The 18,618-nt window shown below is 39.2% G+C and overlaps 2 protein-coding genes and 1 non-coding gene across 5 annotated transcripts; 1 reads left to right on the top strand and 2 right to left on the bottom strand.

Annotated features, from left to right (window-relative positions):
- Positions 1-1,599: 1,599 nt before the first annotated feature.
- LOC104416481 lies at positions 1,600-4,468 on the bottom strand. The gene is made up of 2 exons (XR_005545664.1): positions 4,022-4,468; positions 1,600-3,644 (listed from the first exon to the last, which is right to left on the bottom strand). It is a non-coding gene; the product is annotated as an uncharacterized LOC104416481 (transcript).
- Positions 4,469-4,997: 529 nt separating this feature from the next.
- Positions 4,998-7,225, top strand: LOC104456878 (psbP domain-containing protein 1, chloroplastic). Of its 3 annotated transcripts, none has more exons than XM_018859938.2 (5): positions 4,998-5,198; positions 5,613-5,747; positions 5,872-5,958; positions 6,258-6,692; positions 6,831-7,225. In XM_018859938.2, exons 1-5 carry the CDS (start codon positions 5,088-5,090, stop codon positions 7,050-7,052), a joined length of 990 nt encoding a protein of 329 aa, XP_018715483.2. In that variant the 5' UTR covers positions 4,998-5,087; the 3' UTR covers positions 7,053-7,225. The 3 variants fall into 3 exon arrangements, with proteins under 3 accessions (XP_018715483.2, XP_010070063.2, XP_010070062.2); XM_010071761.3 differs by having other exon boundaries at positions 4,999-5,198; positions 5,872-5,920; positions 6,274-6,692; XM_010071760.3 differs by having other exon boundaries at positions 4,999-5,198; positions 5,872-5,920; positions 6,265-6,692.
- Positions 7,226-10,598: 3,373 nt separating this feature from the next.
- LOC104416482 (WAT1-related protein At1g09380) lies at positions 10,599-13,616 on the bottom strand. Its single transcript, XM_010027872.2, has 7 exons — positions 13,438-13,616; positions 12,230-12,292; positions 11,947-12,063; positions 11,531-11,777; positions 11,169-11,327; positions 10,890-11,041; positions 10,599-10,785 (listed from the first exon to the last, which is right to left on the bottom strand). The coding sequence occupies exons 1-7, from the start codon at positions 13,614-13,616 to the stop codon at positions 10,599-10,601; spliced, it is 1,104 nt and encodes a 367-aa protein (XP_010026174.2).
- Between the last annotated feature and the right edge of the window lie 5,002 nt (positions 13,617-18,618).

The raw sequence follows: 18,618 nt of genomic DNA, 5'->3' as shown, positions 1-18,618 counted from the left end.
GTTATTATGATTTTTGCACATTAAACGCATTGAATTTTGATGAAAGGAACATTTCTTGTTCAAATGAATATTTAAGATCCTTTTTTTTTCAATATAAAGCGAAAGTTTAGGAGAAACTCTCTCGGCAATAAGTAACATAATTTGCATATTAAATGAGAAAATATATTTAACAAAATAAGATAAAATTTTCTAAAACATCAATGTAGGCACATTACCTGTATTTAGTAATACGTACTAAGTGATAAACCTAGCTTTATAGAATGTACATAATTTCACATAAAATCAACTTTATCATGTATGATGTGTGATGTGAAATATTGACAGAAAACTTGTACTTGCATATTCACGAGATAATATGGAGGGAGAACTTGACTTTGTCCCTTACAATGTACACTGTGGAGGGTAATACTTTCTATTATAATATACGCCATGCACGTTAATTAGACTTTTCAAATATTATACAGAAATGGAATGGGCAAAAGCATCCCATTCTATTCGCAAACTTAGTAAAAAACACGTGATACATGCACAAGAATTTATCCACGGAATTTCCGGGGTGGCCTGAAACCTCTTAGGTACATAGAGTAACCAGTGCCAAGGGGACCATCCAAACTTTTGGACCTCCCCTGGGATTACATCCTTTTCGAAAGCTAAAATTCAAAATCATTATGAACACTATTTTTGAAATCCATCCTAGAATCTAGGATAATTGTCCAAAAAGTACTAAACTTGTTATATGATGATTAATTTGATTTTAAAATTTCTAATTTTATCAATTTAATTTTAAATCTTTTGATTATTTTCCATTATACTTCATTTGGCTAATGTTTGCAGGAAATTACTGACATTGCGGTCCAATCAGTGTCAGCTGTCCTACACGGCACAATGAACATTAACGTGGATAACATTTTCATTTTCTTATTATCTTTCCTTGTTTTTCTTCTAGTGACAGCCACATGCAAGGGTTGCAACACCATCGCCAAATCCAAGCAAGACGAGGTGAAGTGAGGGTGTTGTAGCCCACACCCTTTGTCGGCTGCAGCTGAGGCTTTGATGACTTGCTTGTCGGAAATCTAATGAAGAAAGAAAAAAGAAAATGGAGAGGAAAGAAAAGAAAAATAATCAAAAGGAATTACAAAAATAATTTATATTAAAGCCAACTATGTCACGTAAAATGGTTGATACTGATTATAGACCCTTATGAAAGTGATTTTTGGTTAAAGTTGACTGGATGGATTACATTGCAAAATTGTTCAAAGGTTATAATCAAATTGGCAAAATTGAAAAATATATTACTGAATTGGTCGGTATTTAAAACTTTTTGGACAATTTCCCCCTTGGAGTCTATGGCCTAAAGTCTTCCCTTCCCTTGGTTGGAATGAGCTACACTAACAAGACCATGTAATTCAACCAATGCACAAGTTTAAACTATCGTAATTTTCAATTAGCATGTGATTTCAAATCTTCGCGCAAATCCATATCAAAATGCAAAATCAATCAGTCTTGTGATTCAATCAGCATGAGAGTCCATAGATTAGTTAGTGTGCATGTTCAATTTAACACACAAATTCAATCATCGTGCAGTTCACATTTGACTTGTAATTCCAAACATCTGGCAAAATATTCCCATATAGTACGCGATCCTGTTTCAACTTCAACTAGCTTGTTCAACATTCAACTCAATTCATAACGTTCAGACCGATCCCCTCAGTACGTGAGCAGGGGTCGGCTTTATTTAGTAGGAGTTTTTCTGACCAAAAGCATATATAACATGTTCAGCAGAGTAACGACACGATTGGGAAGAGTAGAGAAGATAAGAGCTTGAGCCTAGGATGAGTTCACGGTTGAAATCCTGTATAAGGCCGACTGTGTCCATTGCATCCTGATCCTGTTCTTCCAGGCCATATCGGGATCTTTCACAGCCATAACCGGACGTTGGCTTCTCTACTGATGCTAGACTCTTCAACTTAGTATACAGAGACGCTGGACAGTGTAAACTTGAGGGAAGATCTTATTGAGAAAGATTGCACCAGCTGAGTAGAGGTGCCAATAGAAACAGTTTGTCATGAGGTGCCACAGTGCGCAAGATTGAAAGACCGCTCTTATTCACCTCGCATATGAACGAAAACATTGGGGCTTGAACTGCACAGCTTCTTTTTGAACTAATTTATTATCAGGTTACAAGATGAATTCACTAAAGAATTTTGCTGAAGGAGATAAAATATGGATAGACCTGAAGCCTTGCAAAAATTGAAGCTTTGATATACCAAAATCACGTCAAGAGTATAATGCCAAATGTATCTATATTGACCATCTTGGGCTGTTTGTGAATTTCAAAACTGCATCATCGATAAATGCCTTGACAGCTCTAGGCAGATTTGCAAAAGTTGCGGACACATATGGACAGTCTCAAGTCTCTGATTCTCAGGCTGTTCTATCTTTTTGCTTCTGTCCACACTATCTTCTTTTTATCCTTTCTATTGCTAGGCCAGTCTTTACTATCTAGTGAAGCACATGACCTGCCTGTTTTTTTTTTTTTTGGGTGTCCCAAATTAGCAATTCAAGAATTTCATGTACCCAAGAAACCATTTTGTATTCAGCAATGAGGCTAAATCTGGTTTCCAAACTCCCCCCATATACCTTCAGCTGCATAAATATCTGATAGGGTCGCGTAGGTCCTGGCCAACCTTGGTCTCAAGTCCAGGACCCTGCAAGCTACCAATTTTCCCAAATTCTTAAGTCCGTGTGCTGTACAAGCTCCAAGAAGGGAGCCCCACGGAGGACTCATCAGGTCTAAGTGGCATACTCTCCATCAGTTGGTAAGCCTCCTCCACTCTCCCCGCACGGCCAAGCAAATCTGTCACGCACCCATAAATCTCCTGGCTTGGGGTAACATTATAGTCACCCATTAATTCAAAGTACATCAACCCTTCATTTACAAGATCTGCATGGCTGCAAGCACTCAGAACTGCCATAAATACAATTTTATCCAGTCTTACTCCGGATCTGCCCATGTCATAGAACGATTTAATGGCCTCTCTTCCATGTCCATGAGGCACATATCCAACCATCATAGAACTCCAAGAGAGCAAGTTTCTGTGAGACATAGAATGGAACATTCTGTGCGAATCATTTATGCTTCCACACATGGCATACATATCAATAAGTGCATTAGCAAGCCCAATGCTACCCTCAAGTCCTTTCTGAATGATTACTCCATGAATCTGTTGTTCACACTTCATAAGTCCTAAACTACTGCAGGCTGCTGTAACAATTGTAAATGTGAAGCAGTTTAGTTGAAACCCAGGGGACTCCATTTTAAATTACATAAGGACCTCACCAAAATCTGATCTTTCATATCCAGCTATTGAGGTGTTCCACGTCATTACATCTTTTTTGTGCATTTCATGGAAACATTGACTTGTCCCAGATAAGCAAAAGCACCTGCAGTATCCAATATGGAGTTTTTGACAGGAAGGTTGGAGTCAAACCTGTGTTTGATAATTTATGCATGGAGTTGCAGGCCAAAAATCTATGACCCAATTGAGGCGCAAGCTCAAACTGCAATTGAGATGCTAAATGGGTTCAGTTCAGCTCCTTCCTGATGCCACATAGATTGCATAGATAATTTGAAAATCTACTTCCTGTTGAGACCAGTTGATAGGAAAATGAGCAGTAGGCATCCTAAATGACCACATTCTGCTTGAAACTATCAAACTAACTTCATCTAAAGCAAAGTGAATGCGAGGTGGTAGTCGAATTCATGACAGGTATGAACCAATAACATTTGGCGAAGCACATTAAGCCCACTATAGCTGTCACCTCGGTGGATAAACCCAATACCAACATAGTTCAAAATAACACATTCTTTGCATAAATATGGTGAAAAACCATGAAGGCATCGTCCATGATAATGCAGCGTACAAGTCGAAAAGAACATTTTCAACATACATAGAAACATCCCAACCAAGCTTTATTGCCCAGCTGTGAACTTGCATTCCATGTGAAAGACTTTCCATACCTTAAGCCTTCAAGACACTGGATAAAGTAAACTCGTTTGGCTCCTTCTTTTTCCGAACCATCTCAGAGAGCACAGCCATGCTTCGTCATGGTAACCACATGAAGTATAGCAAGCAATCATGGCCGTCCAAGCAACCAAACCCATGTGAGACATTCCGTCGAACATGACGCTAGCTTCATCCACTAATCCACTCTCGAAGTGCGTCTTGATCAAATCCGTGGATATAAACTAGTGGGTCCTCCGGCAAGAATGGTGGGTTTGGTTGGTTAATGCAGTTTCGGACCCCGCTAAGTGTGTTCAGCACTATCTTCGGTATTGGCCGGTAATGGGCGGTCGATAAGTAGTTTCTTGGCACTCATGGATCGTGCCGTACCCGCTCATAGCTAAGCACAACCTCGCTTTTCATCGGTTTGACCACCAAAACAGTGGCAGAACAAATACAGTTGAAGGGGCCCGGTCCAGAAGCAGCGAACGTGGACGAAAATGCCTTTAAGGAGTAGTTATTGTCACGAGTCTGAGCTAAACTCAAATTACACGAAATTCTACCAAACAATCAGACTATTGAGCTATTCAAATTAGGAAAGATCTATTTTGTATCGGCAGATAACCTCTAAATCCTTGTAATTAATTTTACGAAAAAAGAAGGACAATTCAACCACTGCATTGAGATATAATTGCTATACACAAGTTAAACCTGTCAATTATCAAATTTTTGACATCACGAAATGATAAGAAACAATAATCACGGTAAATTTATAAATTAGTAACATTATAAGATTGTATTTGAATTGCAATACTCACCTTTGACATGTTGTCATGTAATTAATTGAGGTCAACTATAACATTCTTCTCCATTCAAACTAATCATGGTCTTTACAGGGTTATCATTTTAGAATTTAGTTTGGTAAGACACAAACATTAATAAAGAAACATAAAAAACAAAGACGAAAGTGGAAGAAGAAGAATGTGAGGCTGGGGTGGGTCGCTGTCTTATCCCAACTGGACTGAAACCAGAGAGAGCCATTGCAAGCAGAAGCGGAGGGAAGGGGCAGAGTGAGGGCGAGTCATGGCAAAGTTGGCGGCGGTGCAGCATCAACACTACCCACCTTCTTCCCTCTCTCTCCTCTCCTCTTCTTTCTCCGACTTCAGTGGCACCAGACTCCATGCTTGCATTCAGGTCCTCTCTCTCTCTCTGTGTAGTTTGATCAAGAATTCTTAAAAAGTTGGCATTTTTCTTTACTGGGTGTTTGCTCTTATTAACTTTGATCATAGTTTTAGGATTGTATTCACTAATGAATAACTAGCGTATATTCTGTTACCGACCAGAAGATGGCATGCCATTTTACTGTATCTATACGGATTAGAGTGTAGATTAACCTGCCGGGATTGTTTCCTTTCCCATAATTCATGATACTTTCCTATGCAAAGAAAGGGACAAACTCTGCAAGAACAGAGTCATATAGCCCTGTACGCTTGGTTGAAGTTGAAACTAAGGCTCAGACGTTTATCAGTTGTTCAAAAGAACTCTGTATGAGAAATGAATGATATGTTTTATCAGCCGTATAAATAGCTGATTTTAGGTTGTTTATAGTATAAGAGGAAGGTGTGGCAGCCGAAAGGAGCACTGTGTGTCACTGCATCGAGCACCGAGAAGATCCTAATAATGGGAGGCACCCGTTTCATCAGGGTGTTTTTGTCGAGACTACTCACCAAAATTGGTCATCAGGTATTGGGAACTTACACCCCATGTTCATATCTTTCCCTCATTTCCTGATGTCAATCTTCCATGGTGCCTCACCATCTTCGATCACCAATACAGTGCAATCATGCCTTCCTTGCTATTTTGGCAGATAACTTTGTTTACCAGGGTAGAAGCACCCATCATTCAACAATTGCCAGGTGAGTTGGACCAAGTTCACGCTGATTTTTCTTCTAAGGTAACTGCATTGGACGTAGCTAATTTCACACGTAAGTTGTTCGACGAAATTCTTTGACAGGATGATTTGTGCTGAGCGTTTTCTCATCTGATGGTTAACTCTGGGGCAGATCCTGCATTTGAAAAAAGGCAGAAAGGACTTTAAATTTGTTCAATCTAATCTTGATGCAGAAAGCTTTGATGTTGTTTATGACTTACAAGTTTTTATTCACAATTGTCTGATGCCATACATCCTACTTGCAAGTTGACTAAAACTTGAAGCATTTTCTTTGATTTGAAAATCTTCTAATTTATAGTCAGACTAAAGCTTTTGCAGTTCCAAGGAGGAGTGTGATGGCCTTGATCTTATCAAGTTGTATCTTCTTACGAGTTGGTTTGGGCAACATTGCATTAGCACAGCCGTCTGTCGCATTCAGAGAGTACATTGATACCTTTGATGGTTACTCTTTCAAGTATCCTCAGAATTGGGTTCAAGTCCGAGGTGCTGGGGCTGACATATTCTTCAGAGACCCTTATGTTCTAGATGAAAATCTCTCGGTGGAGTTTTCATCTCCTTCATCATCCAGCTACAAGAGTGTTGAAGACTTGGGTCCGCCAGAAGAAGCTGGAAAGAAAGTACTCAAGCAGTACTTGACAGAATTCATGTCAACCAGACTCGGAGTCAGGCGTGAGTCCAATGTCGTTTCCACTTCTTCAAGAATTGCGGATGATGGTAAAATGTACTATCAAGTAGAGGTAAGTCTATTTAGCTGTTATTCAATTCCCTTTATTTCAGAAAAGGAATACATCCGCCATGCACAGTTTTCTGTCCCTCTCTGAGCACTGGTTTCTGGTTTCAATGTAAGTAGTTGAAGGACTCACCTTTCGTTTCAGGTGAACATAAAGTCATATGCCAACAATAATGAATTGGCGGTTATGCCTCAAGATCGAGTGGTTCGTTTGGAATGGGATCGAAGGTACCTTTCAGTTCTTGGAGTCGAAAACAGTAGGCTGTATGAATTGAGAATACAAACACCAGAAAACGTCTTCTTGGAAGAAGAGAATGAAATTCGCCAGGTCATGGACTCTTTCAGAGTAAACATGGTGACCAGTTAATTTAACTCAGTTGAATCAATTGTTGAGATGTAACATCCAGGTTTTTTATGGGTTGAGGCTCTGTTTTCTCCTTCGCAAAACAATTTTGTATCTGCAGTCTCATTTTGAACCCCAATTTCTTGAGTCAACTTGCAGTAGTATTGCAAATGTTTTGCCCTGAAGTTCGCCTTTGATACTCAGTTTTGCTCTGTTTATTTGATACACTTGAGTACCAAAAGCTTGCAAAGAAACAGACCATATTCAGAGGGGACTTTGACAAAACGAATCTGCTATGTAATGATCATGTGAAATTACATACTGAAAGGAAAAAGACTTTCCTGAACCTAAACTGCTCTGCAGAATCAAGAACTGCATCATTTCTCAGCAACAGCCTCTCCCAGAATGTTTTAAGGAAAACTCTTTTCAGGATCATTGAAGAACAACAAAAAGATGTTCCTCCACAGTCCCTCAATTTCTTTGTGTAGGACTGCCTCCATAGATAGACCCCCATAGCAAATTGTAGCACATCATACCCTCACTTGCTAACTCGCTGCTCAATCTGGAGCTCAAAAACCTGTGTAAGGACGGTTATAAAGTACTGACGTTCCTGTCAATGATGGGGCTTTATATATAAGAATCCGTCCGATTGGCCAAGAGCATTACAAACAATCAAACAAACGAGTACTATGAAATTACACCAGCAAGTACCTTATTTCAAAGGAATGTTCAGTGTCCCACAATATCGGCTGATGAAATGCAGGAAGCAATTGAAATTGCATACTGATTGAGTCGATTGTCTTTCCTGGATCATTCCATACTCCAACTAACAGGCTTTAACAGCATGTCACAGCGTCCGAAGTCAGCTGTGACTTTCAGTATAATAAAGGAATGCTCTTCAGCTATTTAAGTCTGTATAAGCAAAGTAACTAAACTAACCAGAGGCATGAACAATCAACGGACAGAGCTTAAAATATTTTCCCCAGTCTCCATCCTAAACCACTGCCTTCTTTCTGAAGTCAATCTATTGAAAAGACCCACTTCCTGGTTTGACCGTTGTTAATTTAAAAGCTAATATGTACAAGCTAGCACTCCGCAAAAATCAAACGAAATTGATGACACTTCTGGAATCAAACCCATTTTTTCACACCTGTAATTCATGAGGCAAAGTTGTCCGTCAGGAGGGACAAAAGAAAGAATGTGATGAGATTCCCATGTTCGATAACTTACTCATGGATGAAATCTGACTTCATACAGGGATTTGCTAAATTAACTATGAAACTCCCATCAAACAAATGAACTAACTGGAGGCAACGTATAAGAGAGTATTTGTTAGTGTCAACTGGGCGAAGACATGAAATTTGCAGCTATCCCAGAAAATGCACTGTCAAATCATCAGAGCAAGAAGAAAAGCGAAAGAGAGTGGTAAAGTCAGCTTTAAGGAAAGAGATGTAAATCCTTAATAACCTCATTAAAAGGTTTCCAGCAACATACCTATTTATGACCGCATCCACTTCTTCCCCGAGATTAACATAGACTTTAATATTAGCATACTTGGGGTCTGCTGTCCTCCACAAAATACACAAGGCTTCTCTCTCTCTCCTCCTCCCCCCCCCCCCCCCCCCTTCTCTCTACCCTCAAATAACGAACTTAACTTGAGGACATCTGAAGTTTTTCCTTATTCTCAGGTACATCTACTGCTCATTATCCCGAGTTTGATTCAGAGAAAGAAGGCATTCCCATTTTTGAGCAGGAAAACATGAGAGAAAACTATAAGCTTTTCTATTTTGCTTGATGCAAAAAATGGGATTAATACTTTCCTTGAGTATCTATACATAGTGATTTATGACCAGCATCACAAGCGAACAAATATCTGGTTTATGGACAATAGCACCTGTAGTGCATTTGCAGCCAAAGACATGACGTCCCTCCTAATGTTGTATAGAAAAATGACCCATTTCATGCAGAATGATCTGAAGGTAAACCTCTTAAAAGAACCACTTGGAAATTTCCAGACGAATTTGGTGATTCATACATCACATCTGCAGATGTCATAGACTCATAGAGCATACGAAATTCCCATTAGATCTACTTTTTGGGTTGCAATAGATAGTATATTTCCTCATTTCCTCTAGAAGTCCTTCAGGATACAAAACTACGGGCATTTCAAAATGCATGCAGCATTTCTTTTCATCAGTTGAGAAAGTGAAGAGTGTGCTCGAGTGGAAACCAGAGTGGCCTGGTGAAACGCCTTGCTGCCTCCTACAACCTAGAAAGAGTCTCGGCCGGGGGACATACAGAAAAGAGTCTTCTTCTTTAGAGCTAGACAGATTTCTCTTTCTTTCTGCTCCACACTATCCTTTTTTCCAACCCTCCTTGATTTTATGATTGTCGACTAAAAGTTTATCATCAGGCAAAGTCAGCAGAGAAGAAGAAAATTTGAATGTTGCAATTTTGCAGCTTTGAATCGAACTAGAAAACAATATATGCAAAAACCATTTGCTAGAGTGGTACTCTTTTGCTGAGTTTTGCAAAGAGAAAGTTCATTAGTTGGAAACCTGTTCAACATTCAACACATTATCAGCTGAAGATGAACCCCTCGAGCCAAGTGGAGCATGCATGAAGCGGTCAAAGCACAAGTCCTTTAGGATTGAGTAGACTCTAAACCGATGAGCATACAATAGTATTTGAGGCCTATCCGTCGGGATTAGGGAGAGGGACTTACAAATGCTAAAGAATGAAAAGGCTCAGCCAAGATTGCACCCAAGAAAATTCGTGTTTGAAGTCCAAGGTTGTTCGCTTAGCTGTCATGTTTTGTTCTGCTCCTAGTTATGCAATTTGGTCCCACCCCACATGTTATCCAAATATGATTGAATTGTGGCTTTTCATGAAACTAGTAAAAGAAGTTAGGAATGGATTGGAGCTACCAGATATTGACTCAAAAAGTATTTAACACATTTTGCTCTTTCATTTGACTATTACGGTCACATATTCTTTTCATTTTTTAACTATATTTTCTCATATGATGTGCTTTGCAAGTTGTATCGAACCTTTTTCTATTCAACCAGTCCTAATTTGGCACCTGGGGAATGAATTGTATCATCTCGTCTGTTGCTGAAAACTAAAGGGAAGTTGGATTCTGCATTTGGGAAGATTTTTCATTGCTCTGCTTTGTGAAGTGTCTTGTCTTCTGTTCAGTCGAATGCAAGCCTGAGCAGCACTACATGCCAAATGAATTTGGATCTGCCTGATCTGTAAGACACTGCAGTGAGTGATCATCATTGATCATGAATCAGAAAGGAGATGCTTGGTTTTAGAAGTGAAGAGCACATTGCAGCAACTACAGTTGATTCTTCCATAATTTAATAGAGTGCTATTTATTAATGCATGATACATAGATGAAGCTCCTTGTGTTTGCATCAAAGCTAAGCTTGAGAGAGACCTGAAACCTAAAAGACGCAGAAGGTACATAAACATGATCAGATGCCTGAGAACTAGCGAAACAGCATCAAAACTTGTTTATACCCAATCAAGAAGTCAGTTTAAACCGTCTTCTCCTATCCAAAATACTTAATTGGGATCATGTTGATCTTTGCCGCCATTTCCATGTGCCTGAAACTGCAACTCTAAGTCTTCTTTCTCTCTATTCTTCACTGCTGCTTCCATCTCCTCGGTGATGTTTGCTTGTTTTGCCTCCTTATCCTTTCCCCATAGGACAGAGTAGAGTCCCGCAATGATCAATATAGACCCCACCAATCTGAAATCGAAAGAAACAAGGTAATCTAAGTGAATGCTTTCTTGCAATTTGTAGACAGCTCTAAAATCGTAGGATATTGTATAGTGACATCGTTGAATACATACGTTCCGACAAACAATTTCTCACGAAGAAGTGCCCAACTTAGGACAGCTGTGATGACAAGCATCAAAGGGCTGAAGACCGAGGTGTAGAGAGGACCCTTTCTTTCGATGCACCAGGTCATAACGCAGAATGCCAGAGCCGAACATACGAAACCCTGCATTTAAATTACAATTAGCTTTACTTCTGTCCACAAAATTTGCTAATAAATCATTTTTGTACAAAAGCTAAATGAGATCCCTCCATTTTTTGCTTAAGTTTGTTCAATGTCCACGACACCGTACCGCATAAACTACTGAGATAAGCCGGATTCCAGATTTTATCGACCATGCAGCAACATGATGTTCGACAGCTACACCAACGACCACACACTCGATGCTGGCCATGAGACACATCAATGTTGTGGTAGTGTAAGGAGCTGGGAACTTCGTACTCAGTTTCGCCTGAATGCACACGAAACAAGCATCAGGAAAGTAAACTCTGAAACTCTCTTCAATGACTGCTCAATACACGAGCTGATTTCTGATAAGCGTGCAACACTTGTTTCAGCAAATTTGGACTTGAATTAGTTCTTTATATAAATCAATGAAAGGAGCAATTGCAAAATATAAATCTCAGATAGAAGCGAAATGAATGTTTTACTCACTTGGATGATGAACCATAGTGCCCAGGCAGCAGTACTAGCAAAGATAAAAAAAGGTCCCAAGAAGTTGCTTTTGTTGGTAGGGTGTTCGTCTGTCATTTTCTCTGCAAATTTCCAATGGATGGCCGAGTTACCAACTCCGATGTTGCGTCCATGGTAAAATGAGAGGAGCATCGCCCCGCCCACGCAAACAAGTGTCCCAATCACTTTTGCCTGCCCCGCCCTTGACTTGATTCCTAGTGATTCTTGTCTATCCAAGACAATTCACAAAAAAATGTGAACAGGTTGTAAGGGGCGATTGCATATCAACTAGTAGTTATAAATGCGGCATTCAAACAAAAGTTAAGGAACAAAATGACTATTGTTGTTGAAGTAAACAAACAAGAATGTATGGAATGGAGTAGCGCTATTAGATACACCTGAAGATCAGTGCAAACAAGAACGTCATGGCCGGGAGGATATTGGTCAGCGCGCACGCGATGGTGGGCGAGGAATTGTTCAACCCGATGAAAAAGAAAACTTGATTCATGAAGGCCCTGCACATTTTTGGCGGAACCCCAGCTCATAAACTATGATTTTTATGCATTCGTATCATGATGATAAATATTGGCAGAGAGGATGTCCTAGTGTAATAATGTAGCTACCACATAACTCCAGGTAAGTATAAATGCAAAATCGAAATTCAAGAGGTGGCTTACTTACCCAGTGAGAGAACATATAAAGATCTGGAGCAGAATTGGCATTGTGATTTTGGGTCTCGTCTTCCTGCAATGGACCGTGAAGAACGTGAAAATTCTTGAATTTTTTCATTCAATTTGCCAAGCCGTGATTACTCTTCATTTTTTTTTTTTTTTAAATAATGTTAGAGAATTAAATTCGAATGAAGCTCTTGGACATGCAAAACTTGCACTCATCTTTCAATTTTCAAGAAGATTCCTCTTGGTAAAAGGTAACAAAATCTTCACGAACGGGAATGGTTCCAATTGATATATTTGGTTTTTCGAATTTAGGAAACGTACAGTAATTCCAACCGGGTATCATCTTTTCAAATCTTCGAAATCAATCATTGTTTTGTGAGAGAACTTCTGTCGACAACAGCACACAATTTTTGCACCATTTTTCGCATCTCAATTGATTTTGTCCTATCGTGCATCATGCAAGTGTGGACGAGACAAAAGTTTCCTCGTAAAGTGGGAGGTGACGTGGCAGCCATGCAGGTCCACCTAATCAAGCCGTTTCAACGGGTCAGTAATTAAGAGCTCGTCGACTCCTCCTTAATGAGCTTGCCTCATCAGTCAAGCTCTGCAGATCACACCAATCCAGTGAGAGGAAAAACCGAGAATTGCACTTAAATGTATATTCAGATCCATTTAAATTAACCTAAATTTTCTTTCTACTCCTTCATCGCTACCGTATTGTTATTTGTCATCCACTAATTATTTTTCTTTGTCTTGCAAACCACCACACCATCATCAGCTTAAAAGAAGTGGAAAGAGAGATCTTCTGTTTCGCTGATATTCTCCAACATCGATCTAAACACTTGGTCAAATACAAAAGCACCATCAACCTTTCTTATTTTCTGGGGGTTAATAGAGAAAACAAAATCTGTATACATCGATCAATTCAAGTAGAAGTTAGAAGCTCTCTCCCTAGAGATTGTGTGACGCTTACGTTAATCTTGGTGACCCAAAATAGAACACATGCATGACCAAATGAACACTCATTATCACGAAAGTTAACTCAACCATCGTCATTGTCGACCTAGCTAACAGCACATGATTGCATGCATAAAGAGATTAAGTAGAACATTATTTTCCACACAAGCCGAATATTTAGTGATCCTCTTTATCACAAAAGATGTGCATGGAAGACAAAAAATAGAGTTCTCTCGATGAAGTTGTTTTAGATACCTCTCCAAGATCAGAGCAAAAGGGACGGTGGCGAGGGTGGCAAAGATCTGGCGATATGTGACAAGCACAAAAGGGTTCATCCCGCTATCCATGGCCAGCTTTGATGTTATGTTCATCCCTGCATAGCCCACTTGAATGATGACCATGGCCAAGAACGGCATGAAATCTACAATTGCCATTTCTTTCCTCTCTCTCCTTCTTAGCTTATATGCTGATCTTCTCTGGACAGATTCCACAGAGAGAGAGAGAAAGAGAGCGAGAGAGGGGAGGGCGTGTTGCGGAGAGATGCGAGAGAGAGCTTCAATATAAAGGAGAGGGGAGAGAGAGAAGATGCAAGTGCAACAGAAAACTTGCTCTTTTTTGAGTTTCATGGGGGAAAAAAGAGACGGGTCCGTAATAAATGAAAATGAGACAGTGAGAGAGACGGTTCAAGAAAGGTGACTCGCAACACCTGGGCGCATGCATGGGACAAGGGCTGCCACTATATCCTACTATAAGTTATAGCGCCTTTCAGTTATAATTTTCTTGCTTTCTAACATCCGAAAGCCTGAAAAACTGGGATACTAAGCCATATGAGCGATTGTGATTAGGCTTCCATTTCAAACAAGTCGATTCTAATAATATAGATTGTCACATCTCTCGTTCGGTTATGTTCTCAATAACACTCTTCCACATTAATAATATATATGTCGATTTCCTTAGACGGTCTTAGCACACTTGCCACTTTTTATTTTATGTTTTGGCGTCTCTCTCTCTCTCTCTCTCTCTCTCTCTCTCTCTCTGGCTTCTCGTGTCTACAAGCCTTCAAGCAAGCAAACAAGGCTTGAGTGCGCAGCAATGCGCAGCAAAATACGGCAAAAACAAGGAGAGTCACGAAGTATGCTTTTTCTTGTGCCATTGCCATGCGTGCATCGTCATTGTATGTAGCTAAGAGAGGCTGACGATGGAAGCGTTTTATCTCATGAAAAATTAGTGGGTTTGTGGTGATCTTTCTCAAAGCAAAATTCATGTGAGTCTGTTGCTCATTGCGTTTGCTACAAGCGTTGGACTAGTGTCGACGTGCGCAAGTTCATTATATATATAAAAAGAAAAATTAATTATGACTTTCCACCTTTGACTTGGGTTAAGTTTTTCAATTATGACAAAAATGAGGTTCCCAGGCATTAACTCACATGATTAGTGGTTTGATTTAGCTCAATATAAGGGCGCCCATCGCAGTTGTAATGGGGTTGCATTTAATGCGCTGCAGCTCCTGCATGGAGACCATGTATTTGCCAATGGAAAATCAAGAGAGTTCATTTACCGGAAGTAAAACCAAATCACAAATCGGTACTTATAAATACATTTACTCCAAATTTAAGTCTCAGAAAAAGTCTTAAACTGATATCACCGAGCCAATGTATCTCTAGGTTAGATCGCAGACTATTAATGGTGTGTAGATTTTAGTTGGGACTACTGATTTAAGATTTTTTGTGAGAAGAAAATTAATTTAAAAGAAATGTGTCCTAATGTACCAGTTTATGATTTTTAATGGCATTATGTGCACGGAAAAAAAACCATATTTCCTAGATGTCTACTAATTTAGGAGAGGCTGCATAAATTTGAAGTTTTAAAATGATGCCTGCCTGGTTGGCCAAAGGCAAGAACTAATACCCTACACGGTTCCGCGTAAACATCCATCTGCTCTAGATTTCGAAATAAGCAAACAATTAATTAATTAATTAATTGAACCTTATAATTACTACATTTTGGATTCTGGTGCTTCATCAATGAAACATCCTCCACATCGAGTCTCTCGAAACCTGGCTAAAAAAACAAAGTTGACCGAACCCGAATCACAATTCAAGTCCCATTCATGGTTCTGGTACATGATTTCTGTTCCTCCCCGTCCATCTGTCCCCTTCTTGAAAGTAGGGCTCAACAAGTCACTCCTCCAATAAACTACTAGTTTCTCCAGAGATAAATGTCTCGGTAGAAAATTGGCATAAAAATAATTGCAGGAATAAGAATGGGAATTGATTCCTAGCTTACTGTGCTTGGATTTACTTCGAAATGAATGTATATTTTCAGTTTATATTTGTAAATTATTGTAAACTAAGAAAGTTACTTACTTGCAAAATGCATTTAGCATTTTAAATTTTCTTCTGATAGAAAGTTGTCAATAGATGCGTGGCTGTATGTCAATGGGCAACAAGGTTATATAATATTTTCCATGTTGAGATTTGATGTTATTCCTCTTCATTTCATGCTACCAAACACTCTCGAAAAATATGATGAAGATCTCATTTCCATTTTCACGAGTTCTATTCTCAGTGACCAAACAAGGCCTAAGGATTCATACAACTGTACATTAGAAGTATTATGATACCAAAAAAATTAGACAATTTACTTATCTATATACTACACATAAAATAAACCCATTGATAGTTTTTAAGCTCAAACTGTACCCCAAATATTCATTCTTGCAATAATATCTCCAACAGCATAGACGAAATCATAATATAAGCGGTCATAATAAAACATCAAGTGATTCCACACAAGAAATACATCAGGTTTCAAAATCAAGCTTAAATTTCTTTTATTACATCGCCATTTAAATCAATTTCCAAAACTAATTCTCCAGACTTACTCTCGCCAATAAATGTATTTCTTTTCTTTTTTTTAGACGCACATGATGTGCTCCTTTGCTAGTGTAAAAGACAATGCCAACATATGAAAGAAGTACGATGGCTAATCCTTGCTGTAAGTCCCATTAGATTTTTTTATATATATATATATAAATTTATAGACGGACTTCAAATGAAAAATGATGAGCATGAAGCTAAAATCAGTGTCCAATTAGGCAAGGATGAAAAACACATTTGAGAAACATCTTTGGTGAGGGTGAAGTGAAGCTCTTCCTTTCCGCCATAGTTGGTGCAAATGTGAATTGCGTAAAAATTTATCAAATATATGTGATTTGGACTCCCTCGCGGCGGTGACAGCTGACAGGCCATGATATAGATGAGACTCTTTCTTTCTAATGTGCGGTGGTCTTAGATAGGGGTGACCAATCGAAACAATTCAACTCAGGAATCGTTTTTTTTTTTTTTTCTTTCTTTGTTAAAAAAATGATAGATACATTTGAAGATGGGTTTCAAACCTAAAAAGTTTAGGAAATCCATTAAGACCTTAATCACTATGCTACAAAATGTTCACACCGCATGTATCCAAAAATAATAGTTATATAAATTAAAGATTATTCTGATTTTTGCATCAACCCAAGAGAAACTAGCCAATTTGGGTTTTCAGTTTGGTTCCTAAGAGAATCAATTCTAAAAAGATAAGTTTCAAGTTTTTATTTATTTAAAATCTATCCAGAACCTATCATCCTTAATCTCACAGATTACTACTTAACCATTAGAGTTGTCTGACAAGTGACTATTATTTTGAGGGCTTCTTTGACCGAGTGAATATCAGGGTACTAAAGGCACATTTGGTAATGATTCTATTCTCGGGGTTGATTCTTACTAGAAATGATTATTTTTATTCCGTTCCGAGAATTGATTATGAGTAAAAAAAAATATATTTGGTAACTATCCAAAATTTTGATTCTGGAATAGAATTGCGTTTGATACCATGCTAATTGATTATGTTCCAAATTAATTTCTTTTAATTAAATATTTTTTAAATATTTTTTTTTTTTTACTTTTTTACTTTTTTCTTTTCTTTTTTCCTTTTTTCTTTTCTTTTTTTTCCTTTTTCCTATTCTTCTTTTTCTTCATGTGGCTAGTCGCCGATTCGGGGCGATTGGCCGCACGAGGGCCGCAACGCTCACCGAAGCGTTGCCAACCCTTGTCGGCCGAGCCTCGCCGGCAGCTAGGCAAGGCTCGCCCAACCCCGTCGGCCGAGCCTTGCCGATGGCCAGCCGGCCTCACCCAACCGCCGGCGAGGCTCACCTTGCCCCGACAAGGCTAGGTTGGGCGAGGTCGCTTGGCCATCGGCGAGGCTAGGTGAGCCTCGTCGGTAGCTGGGCTTGCCTCCAGTGAGCTTGCCGGACCTCGCCCTAACTTGGCGAGTCTTTGACAGTGGATGGCGGCGGCGGGCGGTGGCGAACGGTGGCGGGTGGTGGCGGACGGCAATCGCGAGATGATGGAAGGGAAGAATGAGAGTTTCATTGTTTTGATTCTTTTTTTGATTCTCGGACGAAGAATCGTATTTTTTTTTATTCTCAATTCTCTTCCCAATTTGTTCTCGGAAACAAATTTGTTCCAGGAACAAAAATTTTACCAAACGCGATTCTCGTCCCAAATTAATTTTGGGAACAAAAAATCAGAATGGCACTGTTTGGCACGTTGCCAAATAGGCCCTAAGACGTAGAGAAGGCAATCATTAGAGGCTCCATACATACAGTTGTTTATTCGATTTTTGAGAGGGTTTATTTGATCTTATACTATTAATAGGTATAATCACGAGCTTGGTGACTTATTTGGGCACTAGGGCTTAATGAATAATCTGGGCGGCCTTGGACAAACATTATACTTGCTTAGGCTAGAGCCAGCCCAGGCCTAAATGGGCTAGCTCAAGCCCTCTGGCCCAATTAAATATGAAAAGAGATAAGATCTCAAATGGTGTTTTTCAAGTAAATGACTTTCACAGACCATTAAAAAAAGAAAAAAAAATAAATGACTTTCAATGAGGGACTGCTCTCCAATTATGTCAGAATTACTAATTCTTGAGGTGTCAACATGTGCAATCGAATAGAAATTGAGAAAGCACAACCTGAGAAGTCGAATCAAATTGGCTCGTTATTTAAGCAACTCATGAACATTAATTAGGATCTTGCCGGCTTTTGCCGTTTACATGCAAATGAAGCCAAGATTCCGAGTCTTCTTTCTCGCAGTACTTGGTTGCTGCTTCCACTTCGTCAGCGATTCTTGCTTGCTCTACTTCCTTGCCCTTGCCCCACAGAACGGAGTAGAGCCCGAAAATGATGAACACAACCCCCGCCAATCTGAAATTTGAAAGGAAGCAAAGAAATCTAAGTGAATGAATTATTATCAACTTGTAGACAGTCCTCAGAAATTGTACAACTTTGCATTTTATATTTACTAACTTAAGGTTGCCATGAAATGGATATGTACATTCCCAAATATAGTTTCTCACGAAGGAGTGCCCACCTCAGTTGGGTCAACATAACAA

Source organism: Eucalyptus grandis, chromosome 8 (assembly GCF_016545825.1).
Source record: "Eucalyptus grandis isolate ANBG69807.140 chromosome 8, ASM1654582v1, whole genome shotgun sequence".
NCBI classification, from domain to species: domain Eukaryota; kingdom Viridiplantae; phylum Streptophyta; class Magnoliopsida; order Myrtales; family Myrtaceae; genus Eucalyptus; species Eucalyptus grandis.
Note: the sequence above shows the minus strand (reverse complement) of the source record. Positions and strands in the feature narration are given on the sequence as shown.